This window comes from Bidens hawaiensis, unplaced genomic scaffold (assembly GCF_021521415.1).
Source record: "Bidens hawaiensis isolate Kalapana, Puna unplaced genomic scaffold, B.hawaiensis_p1.1 tig00032749_1, whole genome shotgun sequence".
Taxonomy (NCBI): Eukaryota; Viridiplantae; Streptophyta; class Magnoliopsida; order Asterales; family Asteraceae; genus Bidens; species Bidens hawaiensis.
This window is the reverse complement of record NW_027495585.1, coordinates 2743-20674: the sequence shown is the minus strand read 5'-3', so window position 1 is coordinate 20674 and position 17932 is coordinate 2743. Positions and strand designations below refer to the sequence as shown.

Sequence of the window (17932 nt, the reverse complement as noted above, 5' to 3'; positions counted from 1 at the left end):
TTAGTTTATATCCGATGTTCTGTCGGTTTGACAAACGTTGAGATATTGTGTGTGTGTCGGGTTGGGGGGGGGGGCATGGGCTTATTTTTAGAATGTTTTGCTGTTTCATAGTGTTGGATCTAGGCGGCAAAAGAGTCTAGAACTGCTTAATGACTTTAGGCTAGAGTGTAGAGCCGAGCCAAGTTTGAGGCTTTGAGCTCGTCTAAGCTTAAGTTCAGTCTCAGCTTGTTTCGAGCTCCATATCAAAAACCTACTCTAGGTAGGGCGATGTCTAAAAGTTCACGGCTTGTTTGAATTTTGTAACCTTTTCAGCTCTGACACTAATTCTGTTAATTTTTTCCTGTTAAGCCCAGGGGCATTTGAATTATATTACACACAAGGAATATTCATGTAAATTAGTAACACCATTTAAAAATTTGGGGGCCAAATGTTTCATTTACTTAAAAAACAATTTTTATAATCATTTAGTTAATTTAATTTAATTCTTCCCTATCTCCATTCTTCTTATTACTGCTTCACATCAAAAAATCAAACAAAACCAGTTACAACTGTTTTCAGATTCTTTACAGCGATTAAGTTAAAAAAAATGCCGACCACTGTCGGTCAGGTGATTCGATGCAAAGGTAAGCCTTTTCTTCATTCTTTTCTAATGTTTTTATAACCTGATAATGGATGTAATCATCCGAACTGAATGATTGTTACAGCTACGGTGGCTTGGGAAGCCGGAAAGCCGCGGGTGATCGAGGAAGTTGAGGTGGTGTCGCCGCAGAAAATGGAAGTCCAAGTTAAGATCCTCTTCACTTCCCTCTTCCACACTGATGTTTACTTCTGGGTAGCCAAAGTAACTTTTTTATAATTTTTTTTTTCAATTTTGTTAATATAAAATATAATTAATTCTTGAATCTTTAATCACTAGCAAATTATTCAGGGGCAAAATCCTGTATTTCCTCGGATTTTAGGACATGAGGCAGGAGGGTATGCTTGACTCTTAACAATATTTTCGATTAATTTATAATCTGACCGATTTTGTTGATATGATGAAAAGGTGATGGTGAAGGGGTGACTGATCTTGAGGTAGGGATCAGGTGCTCCCGGTTTTTACCGGAGAATGCAGAGAATGTGCTCATTGTAATTCTGAAGAGAGCAACATGCGCGACCTTTTGAGGATCAACACTGACCGGGGAGTCATGATTCACGATCAGATTTTCAATCAACGGAAAACCAATTTACCATTTTGTTGGGACGTCTACTTTCAGCGAGTACACAGTTGTTCATGTTGGATGTCTTGCTAAAATCAACCCTCATGCACCTCTTGATAAAGTTTGTGTTCTCAGCTGCGGGATCTCGACAGGTACATATTGTTTTGACCAAAGTATAATAATTTTTTTCCAGGGTTAGGTGCTACTCTAAATGTGGCAAAAACCCAAAAGAGGCTCTTCGGTGGCGATTTTTGGTCTGGGAGCCGTGGGACTTGCTGTAAGTTTTCTCTTAAACATGTAATTTTGTATGAAAAGGTCATAATTTGTGTGTGATCAGGCTGCTGAAGGTGCAAGATTTGCTTGTGCTTCAAGGATCATTGGGGTTGATATCAATGCCAAAAGATTTGAGCTCGGTAGTTAAGTTGCAACAAATCTAAGATGCCGTGTTCAAAACAAGTCCTATGAATCTGCTTAACGAAAGGACTCTCAAGGGTACTTTTTTCGGAAACTACAAACCGTGAAGTGATATTCCTTATGTCGTCAAACAGTATATGAACAAGGTAGATCTATCTGAAGTTGAATTATTTATAAAAAAAATGTAACGAAAGGTTGAAAGCGTAACAATTTTTGGTTGATTTGTTGCAGGAACTTTTTCTGAGATCAATACAACATTTGATTTGATTCTTAAAGGTTACCAGTAAATATGTTGTTGAGATCTGGTTTATTTCCTACTTGTAAAAGAATATCATTTGTAGAGTTATTTGAATAACATTAAAGTAATGAAACACAATTAATAGGGTAGTGTCACATCCTAACAACCCAAAACTACTCAATTTAAGGGTGGTGACGTGGTGTACCAAGTACTCACTCAACAATTAACCAATAGAATAATATGATCTAAAGTCAACCAAAACCATCCCATCTATAATCCATCTACTCCATTCGAGTACATGTAGTTGCTCCAAACTACTCGGCCAAAGAACGTTTTCCCCGGGTACTTGGCTACTTGGACAAACTACTCAGGGTGTGCCGAGTTAGCCGCCATTAAACCCTAAGAATATTTCATTAATATTTAACAACCTTCATGATTCTTTAACAATAAATGCACAGACACTCAGGATCACCTTTTCACCTAAAGAACATAACGTGATGACATGGCCCACCCATAATTAAAAACCCTTTGGCTCAACTTGAAAACTCGGAAACATAATGATCCATTATTGATCCACGCGATACTAGAATCCATGACCTTCCATAAGAAAAGTGATAGAGCTACCACCGGACCAATTAGTCTTCGGTAACCTTCATTTAAATCAGATTAGGTATCAACAACTATTTTAATCATCACACATTTTTTCTTTTAAAATCAATCGATGTAAGAGATACGACTTAACTCCAACAAATCCACCGGTAAAAAAACGAGTTAAAAAATAAAAACGACACAACAAAAAGTCCCAAATTAAAAAAAAAAAAGTAAAAAAGTTCAAATCTCAGGGATGCAAATTGTCATACCGAAAAAGTTAACTCTTAATAGACGCGGGATGCTTTCCTCCAATCCATCCGTCCAATTTCATTCCGTCATCAAGCTCAAGGTACTCTCTCTTTAATCTGTTTGTCACGATTATCTATTGTTACATACTTACATTAACATGATTATTATTTCTGTAGTTAATTGCTTATAGTATAATAATTCGTTTATGTTCGTAATATTTAGGGTTTAGACTGATACTGATACCTAATCTAATCTTAATAATAATATTCACAGATTGAAGATCTTCTAGAGCACTTTAATTACATTTTATAAAAATGAAGTTTAAAGCCCTTCTAACCGATCACGGTATTAACCTGCTGGAGAAACGGTTCTTACAAGCCCTAGACAAAATGGGCAAAATCTGCTACCTGTACCTAACCCGAGACCACGCAATCTTCCTTCACAATCTCTTAAACGGTGACGGAATCCAATCAATCGCGCAGTTTCAAAAAGAAGCCTTATTCGAAGACTACCGCATTTCCAGCCAAAACGATGACCGAATCGCCTTCACTATCGACCTCTCCCTCCTCCACCGGGCCCTCCGTAGTGTTCTCACGATTTACACCGAGTTTGGCGGCTCGGTTGGCGGTGACGCCACCGCCAACCGACTACAGATTAAGCTGGTTAAGAAGCTACCGCCACATTCAAGCCAGCCGATGCCGTTTTTGACGTTTGAAACCAAAGGTTATAAATCTGCTGTGATTCAAGATGTCCCGATATCCAAACCGTTGTCCAGAGCCGATGTTCTTGAACTCCAGTCGGCTCTCGACATGGCTCAGGATTTACCGCAAACGCTAGTCCAAGTTCCTGATATGAACCAGTTGCAGTCGTTTGTGGACCGGATGAAACACGTCGGTGATGTGTTAAACGTTTCCATAACTAAATACGGCGACTTGCATTTGCAAATCTAGACTAGTTTGGTTACACTCGGGTCGGAGTTTAGGAAGCTGAAGGTGATAGGGGAGCAGGCACGGGTCCCGGCTGGGGATGAGAATTTGACGGCTCAGATGCGGACGCAAAGGGCGGTTGATAAAGGGGATGGGATGAGTGTGCAAGTTAGTGTGAAGCATTTTTTTAAGTCGATTCAGTGTCATTTAGCGAAACCGGATTGTGCGTTTTATGGGATTGCTCAGCAGGGTGCTTGTTTGACTGTGGTGTTTCAGTTTTTTGTTCCGGGGACGAGACAAACTGATAAGTCGATTAGTCTGCATTGCCGGCTTCCTGTGCTTATTGATTCCGGAACTAATTGAAGTTAAATGATGACTGAAAGTTATGGTATGGTTATTATGCTTTTGTTATGTTTTCTTATAATGATGTGTAGTTTGACAAGTGAATTGAAGTCAAGATATTGGATGTTTTGCTAAATGCACAATGCTTGCTTATTCTGCTTTCTTGTAGTTTGACTGCACAGTTGACCTTGTTTCGTTTAGAGGAATGTATAATTCAAACCGTATCACAAATATGGTTGTAAAAATCCCGACTAGGTGCTGATTAATCGCTAGTCCCCACCCCACTGCTCGACTGGCGATTACTGCAATTTTGTGATACACATCGTCCAAGTTGAATAGTGAAAAGTCGTTAACTTGACAACTCAATTAAAAACATAGTTTTACAGAAAATGAACAACTTTGTTTTGGTTATAATCAAAGTAATGAATTAAACAAGGCTGAAGCTGCATAATTGTTACACACAAATATTTTTTTTTTAAACAAGCTTGGGTTTTGACATGTGAAAGTTTGAGGTTCTGTATTCAATTTGGTTTCTATAAGAATGTTTAAAATTGAATGATTTAACGTAACCAACAACAGCGTGCAAGCCCGAAGAGGCGAAGTCCTCTATAATTATCACAGCGCACCAAGGGCGTAAAAATGTTAAAATCATAAACGTCTTTCGCTCTCTTCATTAGTGTTTATCATTCTACTTTCGTCTTGTATAAAGGCTCGATCCTCTCCTTAGAGGTGGATCAGCCTCTCCTTGACAACCTTGTTAAAGCCAGGAAACACATGATTTTGTTACACCAAACCTCATAGTCTAGTGATTCACTTTGGAAAAATAAAATTTATATCTAGGAGGATATGACTATTTAAAACCAAATCATATGTTTGTGTGACCTTTAAAGTCAAATGACATACTTGAGTGACCCAACTATTATATGACATCTATCGTTTTGATAACCTTACACAACCATGTCACTATGCTTAAACCACTAAATGCAATACTTTAACCACATTTGTAAACGTAACAATGTCAGTCTGAAAGTTATTTCTTTTTTGACTCTTTTATAGCTGTGCTGAAACATCATGCATAGTGATTACCTTCTTATGTATTATCAACTGTTGCAGCATTTGAACATAACATATATATACTATTTCTAAAGTAATTAACATGTCAGCCACATTTTAGTTAAAACCAATCGCATCACATATAGTTGAACCTCGCTACATACGCATATATATCATTCAACAAACAAATGAACCAGATAAATATCAAAATAGTAGAAACACAAAAAGAACCTGAAGGATTTACATTATACCACAAACTCAAGTATAATCATGTTTAGAAACGTCACAAGGGAAACGATTATTGCCTACTTCTCTTCAACAATAAAATGTTATAAAAAGAATTAGATTCTGTCTGTTACTCAAAAGATATTATAAAAACACCTGCAAAACCCCTTGCGATTTCGCACCTAAAAACCCCTATAACTCTGTTTTCACAAACAAACTTGCAGAACTCGATGATGAAAAGTCCGGTGAGCGATCCGAGCCAGAGAATCCATTTTGCATCCAATCTTTTGCACAAACAAGTGCTTCAACAGTTGATGGTTTTAAAGAACATCGATATCTATCCATCTTATTACACTTGATATTAAAAACCGAATCTTGAAACTTTGTAGAAATGGGTATGGATAATATATCAGATGCAAGTTTTGACAAAGTTGGATACTTTTTTCGGTTTGACTTCCACCACCCCAAAACATCAAATTCTTGCATCCGGGGTAACACCGATTCTTCCAAATACTGATCAAGTTCCGTTTTCATATTCCCGTTATTCGAAATTCCCGATAGAAAAACATCAAAATCCGATAGCTCATCCCTTGTTGATAGAAATATTTCACTTTCAGACTCGGTTTTCACAATTTCACAATGAAGAATTGTTTCTTCTTCAAACCCTTCAATTCCGTTAACAACAAAAGTTGGTGGCGGAAGCATTAGCACAACATAATTAAGAAACAGCTCGTGAACACCGGCACTAACATCTTTAATCCAGTGCTCCCCATCCTCACCATAAATTCTTGTAAAACTAAACTCAACAAGCTTCATTTTGAACCGGGGGTCCATCACAACCGCAATAGAAAAGATCAAAAAGCAATCTTGCCAGTACTTACTAAATCTTTCGTGCATTGACCTGGTCAACCGTCTGACAAACGTGTCTTCGTTCACGGACGCGTTATTAAGCTCGAGCTGTATCTTCCATGCTTCATGAAAAAAAACATTTGCAGTTGGATACGTAGGGCCCGTTAAAATATCCGCTGCATCAAGCAAAAGTTTCAAGTATGTACAAAGAATCTCCACCTGTTTCCACTCGTCCATTGTAAAGGTAGTTCGGTAATTTGAGTCGAAAGTATCCAAGCAAGAAAATACCTCTTTCAATTCACAAGCAGCTACTAACATATAATAAGTTGTGTTCCATTGACTTTGGTCATCAAGTACAAGACTTTTTGCACTCGGTACCTGAAGTTGAACTCTAATATCATTAAATCTTTGTTGACAAGATTTAACCGTCACAACATACTTTACACTATCACGAACCTTTTTAACCGTTTCTGATATTACCCCTAACGCATCTTGAGCAAGATGACATAAAATCCGTGAATAGCAACTCCCGATCAAGAATTTCCCGTTAGCAATTAACGGGTTTCTAACAGAAAGTAAATGTTCCAAATTCTTTCTAACCGCTTTATTTGCAAACGTTTCATCAAGAGTAACGCCAAGTAACTTGTTCTCCAAGTTCCAATCGGCAACACAAGATAGAACCGCATGACTAAAAGCAGACTCTGAATCAGGAAACGGTAATAAGCAAACAGAAAGAATCTTTCTGTGCAATTTCCAATCATCATCTATAAACTGACCCGTTATGAAAACATACCCAACACTTTGATCTGTGGTGCACATGTCGAGAGAAAGATTAACCTGACCCCGAATACTACTAACAAGATTCAAAAGCTGTTGTCTTTCCCTTTGGTACAACCCCACACAATCCCGTTCAATAGCTTCAAGGGACAAAACAGGAAATTCAGGTTGAAAAGATTTTACAAACTTCAAAAAGGCAGGATTTTGAACTATTGTAAGCGGGTATTCGTGCATAATAATCATCTTTGCAATATCATGATGAAAGGGAGAACTTGTTGACCCGGAAGTACTTTTTGAGCGTTTTCTTGAAATAACGCTATCATCCTGCAAAATATTAATGGGAAGGGGGGTAAAGGGGACAATTTGATCACTTTTATTATTGACTTGGCTCATGGGACAGATTCCCAATGCAATGTGTCGTTTGAGGTGACTTGTGCCAGCTAATTTTGACCCTGAAATATATGCAAATGATTTCTTGCATTGCATGCAACGAGCGCGCGTGCATCCCGCATCGATTGTTTCAATTGTGAAGTGTTCCCACACTATCGATTTCTTTCGCCTACGTTTGCTGTTTGTTTGTGAATCCACTTTAGGGGATTCACTGTTGTTTGTAGGGTTAGCCATCAATACAGAAACTTCTGCAAGATTAAAAAACGATCGCATAAACTTCAAATTACAATTTAATATGTTTTTGAATATAAAGTTTGCTACTTTAGCCTTACTTTACACAAAATGTTAATCAGATAATCAGATGTAACAACAATCACATAAAACTTCAAATTGCAATTTAATATGTTTTTGATACAAAGTTTGCCGCATTAGCCATACCTTACACAAAATGTTAATCAAATAATCAGACGTAACAATGATCGCATAAAACTTCAAATTGCAATTTAATATGTTTTTGAATACAAAGGTTGCTTCTTTAGCCTTACTTCACACAAAATGTTAATCAGATGCAACAACAATCGCATAAAACTTCAAATTGCAATTTAATATGTTTTTGAATTTGAATATAAAGTTTGCTACTTTCGCCTTACTTCACACAGAATATTAATCAAATGTAACAACAATCGCATAAAACTTCAAATTGCAATTGAATATGTTTTTGAATATAAAGGTTGCTTCTTTAGCCTTACTTCACACAAAATATTAATAACGATCGCTTAAAACCTCAAATTGCAATTTAATACGTTTTTTAATATAAAGTTTGCTACTTTAGCCATACTTTACACAAAATAGTAATCAGATAATCAGATGTAACAAATGGCGTTTCGACATAAAGTTTAATCAGATAATCAGATGTAACAATGATCGCATAAAACTTAAAATTGCAATTGAATACGTTTTTGAATATAAAGTTCGCTACTCTAGCCATACTTCACACAAAATGTTAACCAGATAATCAGATGTAACAACGATCGCATAAAACTTCAAATTGCAAGTTAACATGTTCTGAACATAAAGTTTGCTACTTTAGCCACACTTTACACAAAACGATAATCAGATGTAACAAAGAGCGTTTCGACCTACTTGCTAAAGCAGTAATCCAACGAAAATGATTCGATTTAGAACCCTAAATACTCATATAACCAACATCAACTACCAGACAATCACTTTCAAAACACAATGCCAAAATCCAAAACACCCCCTGTTTCATACAACTAATTATGGTTTAATTTTCAAACAAAATAAAAAACCTAAACCATCTAAAAATCTCATCTTTCATTCATAAAACCCTAAATCATGAACATAAAACAAAACAGTAATAAACACGCCGCCATCATAATAACAAGAATTCACATTCTGCAATCCAAACATATCAGCAATGATAAATTGGTTTTTGATTTAATAAACCCCAATCGATTTCAAATGGGTATATAATAACAAACAAGAAAATCAAGAAACGTGTGGATCGTGATTAGATAATAAAAACCCATTAGGGTTTAAGTTTTGGCATAAAGATGAAAAATTTGAGTGAAGAAAAACGAACCCTTAAGGCGGCAGTGATCGGTGAATGAGGAAAACAGTTGCTGCTAATGAGAAAAAGAAATCTTGGAAAATAATTAATAATATTTGATAACTAGGGTTTAAGGTGAAGAGCTTATATAGTTTTTTGTGAATGAAAGAATAATAATAATAATAATAATAATAATAATAATAATAATAATAATAATAATAATAATAATAATAAAAGAAATTAAAAACTTAATCTCCAGAGGTTTTTGGAAATTTTGGAGGTTGATGAAGATTGAAAGATGATGGGCTTACAGTTTTTGGGCCGAAGTTAAACCCAAGTACTGTAAGGAGGTTTGTACTTAAAACTTAAAAGTAGTACTTAAGACTTGGACATTACATGAGGCAAGTAAACTTTAAATAGAGGTGCACAAATCATATCCGGTTGAGATCCGACCCGGACCCGTTGAAACCGGTTCTACCTTTACCCTGCCAAAACCTGACTCGACCATATCCTACACGAAACACGAAATAAACCTGGAAAACCCGGTCAAAATACATGACTATACCCGAAACTGCCTCCTACCCGACCCGGTTTTGACTTTTGTTGACCATACCCGAAACCGTTACCTACCCGGTTTGTGCATCTCTACTTTAAGGTCTGAAATTTATGTAACAGTGCATTTTTTATAGTATTAGTCTAAAGAAAATGATTATATAGTTATAATTTATAAACATGAATAATTCATAAATAAACTAGTATTCAGTAAATTTTGTTCTAAGAGATATTCGTGTAACTTTTATAGTAGATGAAATCTTTAATTGATTTATTAAGGGTTGATAGAGATGATGTTACATATTTCAAGGGGTGAATACTTTTATTTTGATTCACATGAATTTTCATAAAAATCTTGTCTATTTGGTACCGTACTAGTTTAATTTATTTGTTACTTGTACCGGTAATAAGATCATTAAAGATTTAATGAAAAAAAAAAAGCAAAGCAAAGTGGTACCCGTACTAATACACGTACCAGTTTCGTGCCAATAAATTATGTACGGTACTTGGTGCTTAGTTTTATTGATATTCTGTACGTGTACTTTCAGTACCAGTACGAGTACAATATGATCTCATCCCCATATGTTATAACAATTTTTGTTACTAAAGTGGGCAATAAATACCAAATGGCAAATACTTAACATTCACACAAGAACACCCATAGTGGGCCTCCATCCCATTGCCAAATAGGCTCGGAAACGCCTAACACCACTACGAGTAAAACTGAAAAACCACTTCGAGTAAAACTGAAAAACGCTCTCGTGCCTACCTGGCGCCTGGCGTCGTGTGGCATGGCAGACAACAAATGGCATTTGAAGCCCACGGTTAAAGATGGCCTAACAACTTAACAAGCCTTTTAGATTTTCGGAACTCACTTTGGGAGAGGCCCAAGTCTAGAGAGTACAATATCTAACGCCCAAATATTTGTGAACTTTTTTTCCCAAGGGTTTTGTAGTTAGTTTTCGAGATAAACTGTAAACCGAAACTAGTACGGTTTGATATACCCATGATCTAATGGTCTAGTTATCATCAACAAAACCAAATTGATATATGATTATATGAACAACCATACTTTACATAAGAAATGTTTGGGTTATTTGTTACTTTTGTTCACATGTGAAATGGTTATTCATCTCAACATACACATGCATTTATAACCTACATTGTTGATGCTATAAACGAAACACGTGACATAAACATATCACATAACCATCCATGTAATTAATTCTCAATTTTGAAATTTTGAAAGGGTAACAGCTATCTTATTTAATCAAAGTTTATTCTCAATTCATGCATTAAATGAACCGAACGAGGCCTTGTTCATGTTCGTTTGTTAATGAAATAATATGTTCACGAACACTTACCGGACGAGATTTTATGTTCGTGTTCGTACATTAAGGAAATGAATGCGTTAACGAACAGTTCACGAACACAAATAAAATCGACAGAGCCTAGAGATTGAAACCTATGAATTCATCAATGTGAATAATGAAAGCCTATAACGAATCAAACAACACAAACAAGGGCATGCTCGTGTTCTTTATTTAACTTTAAACGGACAACTAACACTTAATCGAACAAATATTTATGTTCATGTTCGTCTATTTAAAAAGTGAACAATTGTGTACGTTCATCTCATCTAGATAATAATTAATTATCTGAATATAAATAAACGAACGGAACATGTGTTCATGTTTGTTTGTTTATTAAATAAACGAACTTTCCGTCAAACGGTTCATGAACAAACAGCTCTCCAAACGTTTAGTTTGTTTACATACCTGCATTCAAGTCCTTGTGGAGGTTATTATGTGTACCATTGATATACTATAGCTATTAGGCACACTTAGCATCCAATAAACCTTTATAACAAAACACAAATACCCAAAATTGAATAACAAAAACAAACACATTTGAACACTCACCACAATGGTGTATATTCTTTCATAAATCTTAGTTTGTGGGTTCAATCAAAGTAAATAATAATGTGTCCACCAACAAAATACACCCACCAAAGCTAACCTTCCAATGGGAAAAAAACACCTAAAAACCCAAACCCAAACCCTAACAATTACACACATACACCCAAAGTGTCTCCAATGTATAACTGTTTTGTAACAAGAAAGCCACCGCATGAGCTTAAAAAGACCGATTCGCCATCCACCACATGTTAACCGACCACCATACCGCCATCTTATAGTCCACATTCTTCATGAGTGTCTTGATCGTCTAGGCGAGGCTCCACAAGAACATACAGTGGTACCCCATTTAGCCTCCAATTACCCTGTTAACCATAATAAGTCAACTTACTTGTTTTGACCCGTAACGCTAAAATAAAATTTACCTTTACAAGTGGCAACCCAATAACGCAAGCACATTCAACAACTTCAGCTCCAACGCGTTCTACAACAAACAAGTTGACACATATATTATTGTTATGATCAAATAAGCATTAAGGATGCAACTTCCACTCTTACCTAAAAGCCTTATGGCAGCCGAGAGGGTCCCGCCTGTAGCCACGAGATCATCTACAATCAACACACTCTCACCGGGTTGCACGGCCCCTACGTGCATCTCTAGACAATCGGTCCCGTACTCTAGCACATATGCCTCTGATATAACTTCGCCTACACATTTATAACTTAAATTTTATATTGTTGGTGTCACATTAGGTGATGCCATATCAGCAGCCCATGAGGTGCAACATTTATATTTAAAATTAATTGTTAAATGTCACATTCGATGCCTAACTTGTGTTCAAATAAAATTATTAAATGTCACATCAGATGACACTTGATGTATATATAGACACTAATATGACAAATAAGATCTCACGTTAGTAGATTTTGAAAATGAACAATAAATACAGTTGGTACTTGGTACAGTCAATAATATAAACCTGAAAAAAAATGAAACTTGTTTTCTGTATAGTGTAATTCATACTTCCTAAAATTATGTACTTCTAGTAATAATATATTTTTAAAAATAATGATCTATATGAGGTTTAATTCATATAAATAATAATTTTTTTATGTTTAAAAATTATTAAAAAAAAAAAAACTAATGGTTACCTGGCAGCTTTCTTGGTTTACGTAGCGGAACAAATTTAGCACCAATAGCCAAAGCAACTGGAGGACCAAATATAAATCCTCTAGCTTCAACTCCTATATAGTAATAGTAAAAATAAACAGTGAGCAAACCAACTAATGTTTATGTAACAAAAATAATAATAAACAATATAGCTTAGATGTCACTGTAAACTCGTTTTGACATAAATCCACACCTAATAAACAGCATAGACATGTGAACAAGAATATAGATACAGAATCTAAGCCTTATAAACAAGTAGGGTTAGAATTAGGTCCACATATAACATCAATAATCTGAGGAAGCAAATAACGGAACCAATGGTTAGGAACCAACTGTAACTGGTAATGACATTTTTGTCCATATAATATCAAACTAACTGCTAAGTTATCTGTCACTTTTATATTGTCCTTGTCATTAAGCCATACCTAATCTATAGTTATTACTTATTAATAAGGCTGAGGAGTGTGAGGGGCTTTAATGGGGGCTCCAACAAATAATATTATGACGTGTGGCAGAGAGAGAAACTGGATAAAGGGGGTGTTGGAGCCCCCGTTGGAGTCTCTGGCCCTGGTGTGGAGGGGCTCCAGCGAATTTTTTTTTTATTTTTTTATAAATATATTCAAACAACGTATTATTAAAAAAACTCATAAATTATTAAAAAAAACACACATTAATAAAAAAACACATTAATATCTAAAAATAAAATAAAAATTAAAGTACTAAAAAAAACATTCTTCTTATTCTTCGGCTTGGTCTTCTTCGATCAACCTCTTTCGGATACGTTCCTTTTGCTTTTCCATTAGCATTTGATCGACCGGATTTAGGTTACTGAAGTCTCTAGTAAGAAAATCCAAATCTCTCATTCGACTTTTTTCCTTTTTGTCATAAGAGACCACCTCCATGGTTTTGTTGAATTTATTGAGGGATTCAACAAGATTGGCGATGTTTACGGCTTCCCCCTCAGCCGGTTTTTTCCCCTTGACGTCCCTTCCCAATGGCCACCTCCTCGACGGTGAAGACGTTTCCTCCTCCGCAATGTTTAGGTCGAATCCAACGCGGCAATCCGACCCGGTTGAAGTGCTATACGCTCCAGACGAACTAGTTTTAGTCCGTTTTGGCCTTACTTCTGCATCAAAGTCCGGCGCCACCAGCTCAACCCACTTGGAACACCTTTTCAACCTCTCCCACAACTTTAAATCGTCCCACGTCTTCACCATCCCATACCTTCGCAAACACTTCTGCTTCCACTCTTCGACCGTGAAATTGTAAACCGCCAAATCATCACTGCCACTTGGTCTCATACGACCGTTGTTCCTGTTGAAAAGATTAGTAAACAAGCCGACAAATTTTCTGATTTCGGACCACCGACCCGAAATCATATCGGCGTTCCGCTCTGTACTCCCAACGAGCATGTAGAACGTCTCCCTAACCTTTGTCCAAAAAATCTTGCTCTTTTGGTAGTCGGCTGCAAAATGACTAAATAAATTAGATTTCGATTTAACTTTTTTATTTAACTTTTTTATTAAAAATCATTTTTAAAAACGTTAAAACAATTACCGCAACGCCGATCCTCAGAAATGACTATCCAAGCCCGACACAAGGCTTCCTTCTCATCCGATGACCACGGAGTGGCTTTCCGTTTCGTCCTCGGAGTCGAAGCCAGTCCCGACCCGTCCGTTGCAACTTGTTTTTTCCGGTGGACGCGTCTTTTTGGTCCCGTAGCTTCACCGTGTGATTCTTGTGTCTCCGGAACAACAAAGTTAGGAGACGGTTGTGTGTTGGATGGTTGAAAGCCGGATGATTCTTGCGGCTCCGAATAAAACATCGGTTGGTGCGGTGACGACCATAAATCATCGTCAAGATAATCTGAATCAAGGTTTGGGAATCAATTTCCAGCCATTTTTTTAAAAAAAAGTTGAGAAGATGAATTGATTTTGGGTGAAGATTTGAAGTTTTGGTATAAAAATGGGTGATTTGGGGTATAATTATATAGAAAAAATATATTTTTTTTTGGTTTGCTCGGCTCCCAACGGTCAAAAAACCATCAAAAGTTGTGCAGCCCTCTCTCTTCTCCCGCTAACCGGCTCACGCCTGCATTGTTTTTCGTGTTAGCGCCCCGTTAGCGCCCCCGTTGAAGCCCCACACCCCTCAGTCTAAGTTAATTACACATTATACAAGAAAGAACAATCCACATGCAATCTTGGATGCTGATATGCTCTAAATAATCTATGTTTTCTAAACAAGAGTTGGAATTAGGGCCCACGTGTTACATTATAATTCTTAAAGAACTTTTTATAAGTTTATAATAAATCTTTGTTTTGGAGTAATCTCTTGCTTTTATGCATAACTTTCATTGTTATCTGTTTTCCAAGGTTACTAAAGCAAAAGATTGTTTAATTTAAGTTTAGATTTTATGGCAGAGGGTGTAATCTTTATTTTTTACACTTTTTTAAATGCATTACATCAACTTAGTAATTATTACTGTTGTTGTTATTATGTATGTTTATCTTTATATCATAACAAATTCAGAAAAACAAATTTACAATATATAAAATATAAAATATGGAAATGCATATAAAAATGAACACTTATTTCTGCAAACTATATATTTTTAAGAATAAGACTAACAAGTGGACAAAATCCGCGTGTTGCGGTGGATCAAATATAAATAAGCGTGTCACAACTGACGCGAATTAGGATGAAATCGGCATCAAATCGTAAACACAAATGTGTAACCCCAAAAAATAAATTTACAAAGATAAAGGTAAAAAAGGAGTTAACATGACACAACCTCTTGCCGGTATGTGGTCTGATCGGAGGATTGCGACACCAAACATGCATTTTTAACCAACAACTTTGATACAATCTTTTATATCTATTGTGTGTTTTTTTCCAATCTAATATAAGATTGTATCAAAGTAGTTTGTTTTTAAAAACTTATTCAATCAAAATTTGATCTAATAACTCGTTGGTTAAATCGACATTCTTGGTGCCACAATCATCCGATTAGACCACAAGGTGGCACGAGATTGTGGCACGTCAACTCTTTTTATTTTATTTTTAAATGTTTATTTTGTGGGGGCTTACTCCTTTATGCTTACAATTTAACGTTGATATCTATGCCTTGATTCGCCGCAACACGAGGGTTTTGTGCACTCGTTGGTTATATTCTTGAAGTTTTAAGTTTATATAATCGATTGAAAAAAAAAACATAATTACTCTACTTCAAAATACAAATGACTCCAAGTAATTATTTTTATTCCATAACTTTTAAACTAGAATATTAAACTAGAATAATTATTATTACACTATTTTTTTACAACATAATTACCATACTTCAAAATTATTTGTAAACTAGTACGTTAATTTTATTTGTGCCTAAATTCACCCTTATACTTTCGCAAAAGTAACTTTAAATTTTCATATACATTTAATTTCTTGGAACAATTTTGATAGGAAAATATTTATAAAAAAATCTACCCGTTGACCATGTATATCCAATAATAATATATCATTTTATTCATCTTTGTATATGTTGTAATTTTTCTTTTTCATATATATTTAATGATATGTTTGTAAGGGAATGTTTAAAAAAAAACTATTTTGGAACATGTTTTTAAAACACCGATTTTGGCTATTTTTGTAAGATTCATTAAAAGTTAACTGGTTTGACCACAAAGTCAAAGATCGAAATCAAAATATGCTACTGCTGGTACAGTGATAATGTAATTTGTTATCTAAAAAGATTCAATCGAGCCACAATGCACATTTAAAAGTACACTAAAATTTGTCAAATAAAAAGTTACATTAAAAATCACAAATTTTTTTTTCTTCAAATCTAAGAGCATTCACAACCCATTCCCTATATTATTGTGAGGAAAGTTTTTAAAGTTTTGAGTGGTTGTGAGTGTAAATTATAGGAGGGGGGAGAAAATGTAGTGATTTTTTATAAATTTGGGAAAACTTTGTTTGTCAATATTTATTTTTTAATATTTGTTGAATTGATTGTGAGCAGAGGTAAGAAAAAACTGTAATGAAAAAGATAGAAAGTAATATTATTTAATTGAACAGGAAAGAGAAATGTAGTGTTTTATAGTGTAATTTTAAAGATGGGATGGAGATCCGGATGAGAATGCTCTAAAATTACACAAAAATGCCGATCACTTCTCTATAAATTTAGGGGGTTTGGGATTCCTTATTTTGCCTGGCAATCTCAAACACCTTTATTACTTTTCAAATAGTTTATAACTTTATAAGTTATAAGTTGTGAAAATAAGCAAATCCCAAACACCCCCTTAAAATTACATTAAAAATCGCAACATTTTTTCTCTATCAATTAAATAATATTTTTTTATACTTTTCTACCCACTTATTTAAGGAAATATTAAATAGTTATAAACAATGTTTTCTTCAAATTTACTCATAAACAATAAATTTGAGAATGGATTGTGGATGATCTAACTTCACCCTAAATATCAAGAACCCTAATTTCTGTAACCGAAAAATATAAAAATTAAAAATAAAAAATATCCTAAATTAAACTCCTAGACTGTAATCAAATAACTACAAAAATTCAGAATATTTAAAAAAAATCCTAAATTAAATTGCTTGCATGTAAGTGTAAAATATAAAAATAAAAAAAAAGTTAATAACAATAATTAAATAATAATACCTGCAACAACTGAAATGTTCTTGTCTCGATAACGATCAACAAGGATATCAATAGTATATCTAAACGCCTTCTGATCCAACAGCAGCGTTGTGATGTCTTGAAACATTATCCCTGCATAATAATAATAATAATAATAATAATAATAATAATAATAATAATACAACTTTTACAACCAACACACCAACTGTTGGACCAAAATACTCACTGAAAAATAAAATCAATACCTTATTTAGGGAAGTGGGGTACGACCGTATGGCATCTGATATGGCCTTCATCCTCGGGTCACCGTGTAAACCATTCTCCTCGGCGAACATGGCTCTGTAAGTCCGGTGAGAAAGTCCGGTCCAGTGAGATGGAAGTGAGGTCAGTTTGGTCTCTTGGTTCCACTCTGGTGTCTAACTTATCCTGTGTGCTATTTATAGCCGAATTATATTGTACTTTCCTCCGAATCAAAAGTATTTTTTATTATTAAACAATTATAAGATATAATATTTTTTGTATTTTCTTATATCCATAAATATACATTTATGATATCACGTGAATGTTAATTTATACATGACCGGTATTTAATAAGTGTAGAGTAATAACTGTGCTTTTAATTAACACTAGGCGGCTGCCGCGTGATGCTGCGAGAAATAAAAATCATAGTAATAGTGGAATAATTATGGATGTTCAAGGTTTGTTTAGAGTCTTGAAAACGTTTAAACAAGTCACCACTTTTGGTCAGTCTGTTTCTGAATATTCAAACCATAGAAAACACTTTGGTTTATGGTTTATACCGAAAATCGGCCATATAAA

The 17932-nt window shown here is 35.0% G+C and overlaps 2 protein-coding genes and 2 pseudogenes across 4 annotated transcripts; 2 read left to right on the top strand and 2 right to left on the bottom strand.

Annotated features, from left to right (window-relative positions):
- Nucleotides 1-549: 549 nt before the first annotated feature.
- On the top strand, nt 550-1880 carry LOC143583981 (alcohol dehydrogenase 1-like; annotated as a pseudogene). Its single transcript, XR_013144274.1, has 7 exons — nt 550-623; nt 705-841; nt 929-981; nt 1041-1351; nt 1393-1476; nt 1537-1759; nt 1845-1880. The product of XR_013144274.1 is annotated as an alcohol dehydrogenase 1-like (transcript).
- Nucleotides 1881-3000: 1120 nt separating this feature from the next.
- LOC143583986 (uncharacterized) lies at nt 3001-4426 on the top strand (annotated as a pseudogene). Its single transcript, XR_013144276.1, has 2 exons — nt 3001-4307; nt 4338-4426. The product of XR_013144276.1 is annotated as an uncharacterized LOC143583986 (transcript).
- An 801-nt stretch (nt 4427-5227) lies between these two features.
- On the bottom strand, nt 5228-8968 carry LOC143583973 (zinc finger BED domain-containing protein DAYSLEEPER-like). The gene is made up of 2 exons (XM_077066140.1): nt 8857-8968; nt 5228-7501 (listed from the first exon to the last, which is right to left on the bottom strand). Exon 2 carries the CDS (start codon nt 7485-7487, stop codon nt 5430-5432), a length of 2058 nt encoding a protein of 685 aa, XP_076922255.1. The 5' UTR covers nt 7488-7501; nt 8857-8968; the 3' UTR covers nt 5228-5429.
- A 2316-nt stretch (nt 8969-11284) lies between these two features.
- On the bottom strand, nt 11285-17278 carry LOC143583985 (adenine phosphoribosyltransferase 5-like). Its single transcript, XM_077066147.1, has 5 exons — nt 17135-17278; nt 12444-12536; nt 11850-11999; nt 11717-11775; nt 11285-11656 (listed from the first exon to the last, which is right to left on the bottom strand). Exons 1-5 carry the CDS (start codon nt 17238-17240, stop codon nt 11567-11569), a joined length of 498 nt encoding a protein of 165 aa, XP_076922262.1. The 5' UTR covers nt 17241-17278; the 3' UTR covers nt 11285-11566.
- Nucleotides 17279-17932: the final 654 nt, after the last annotated feature.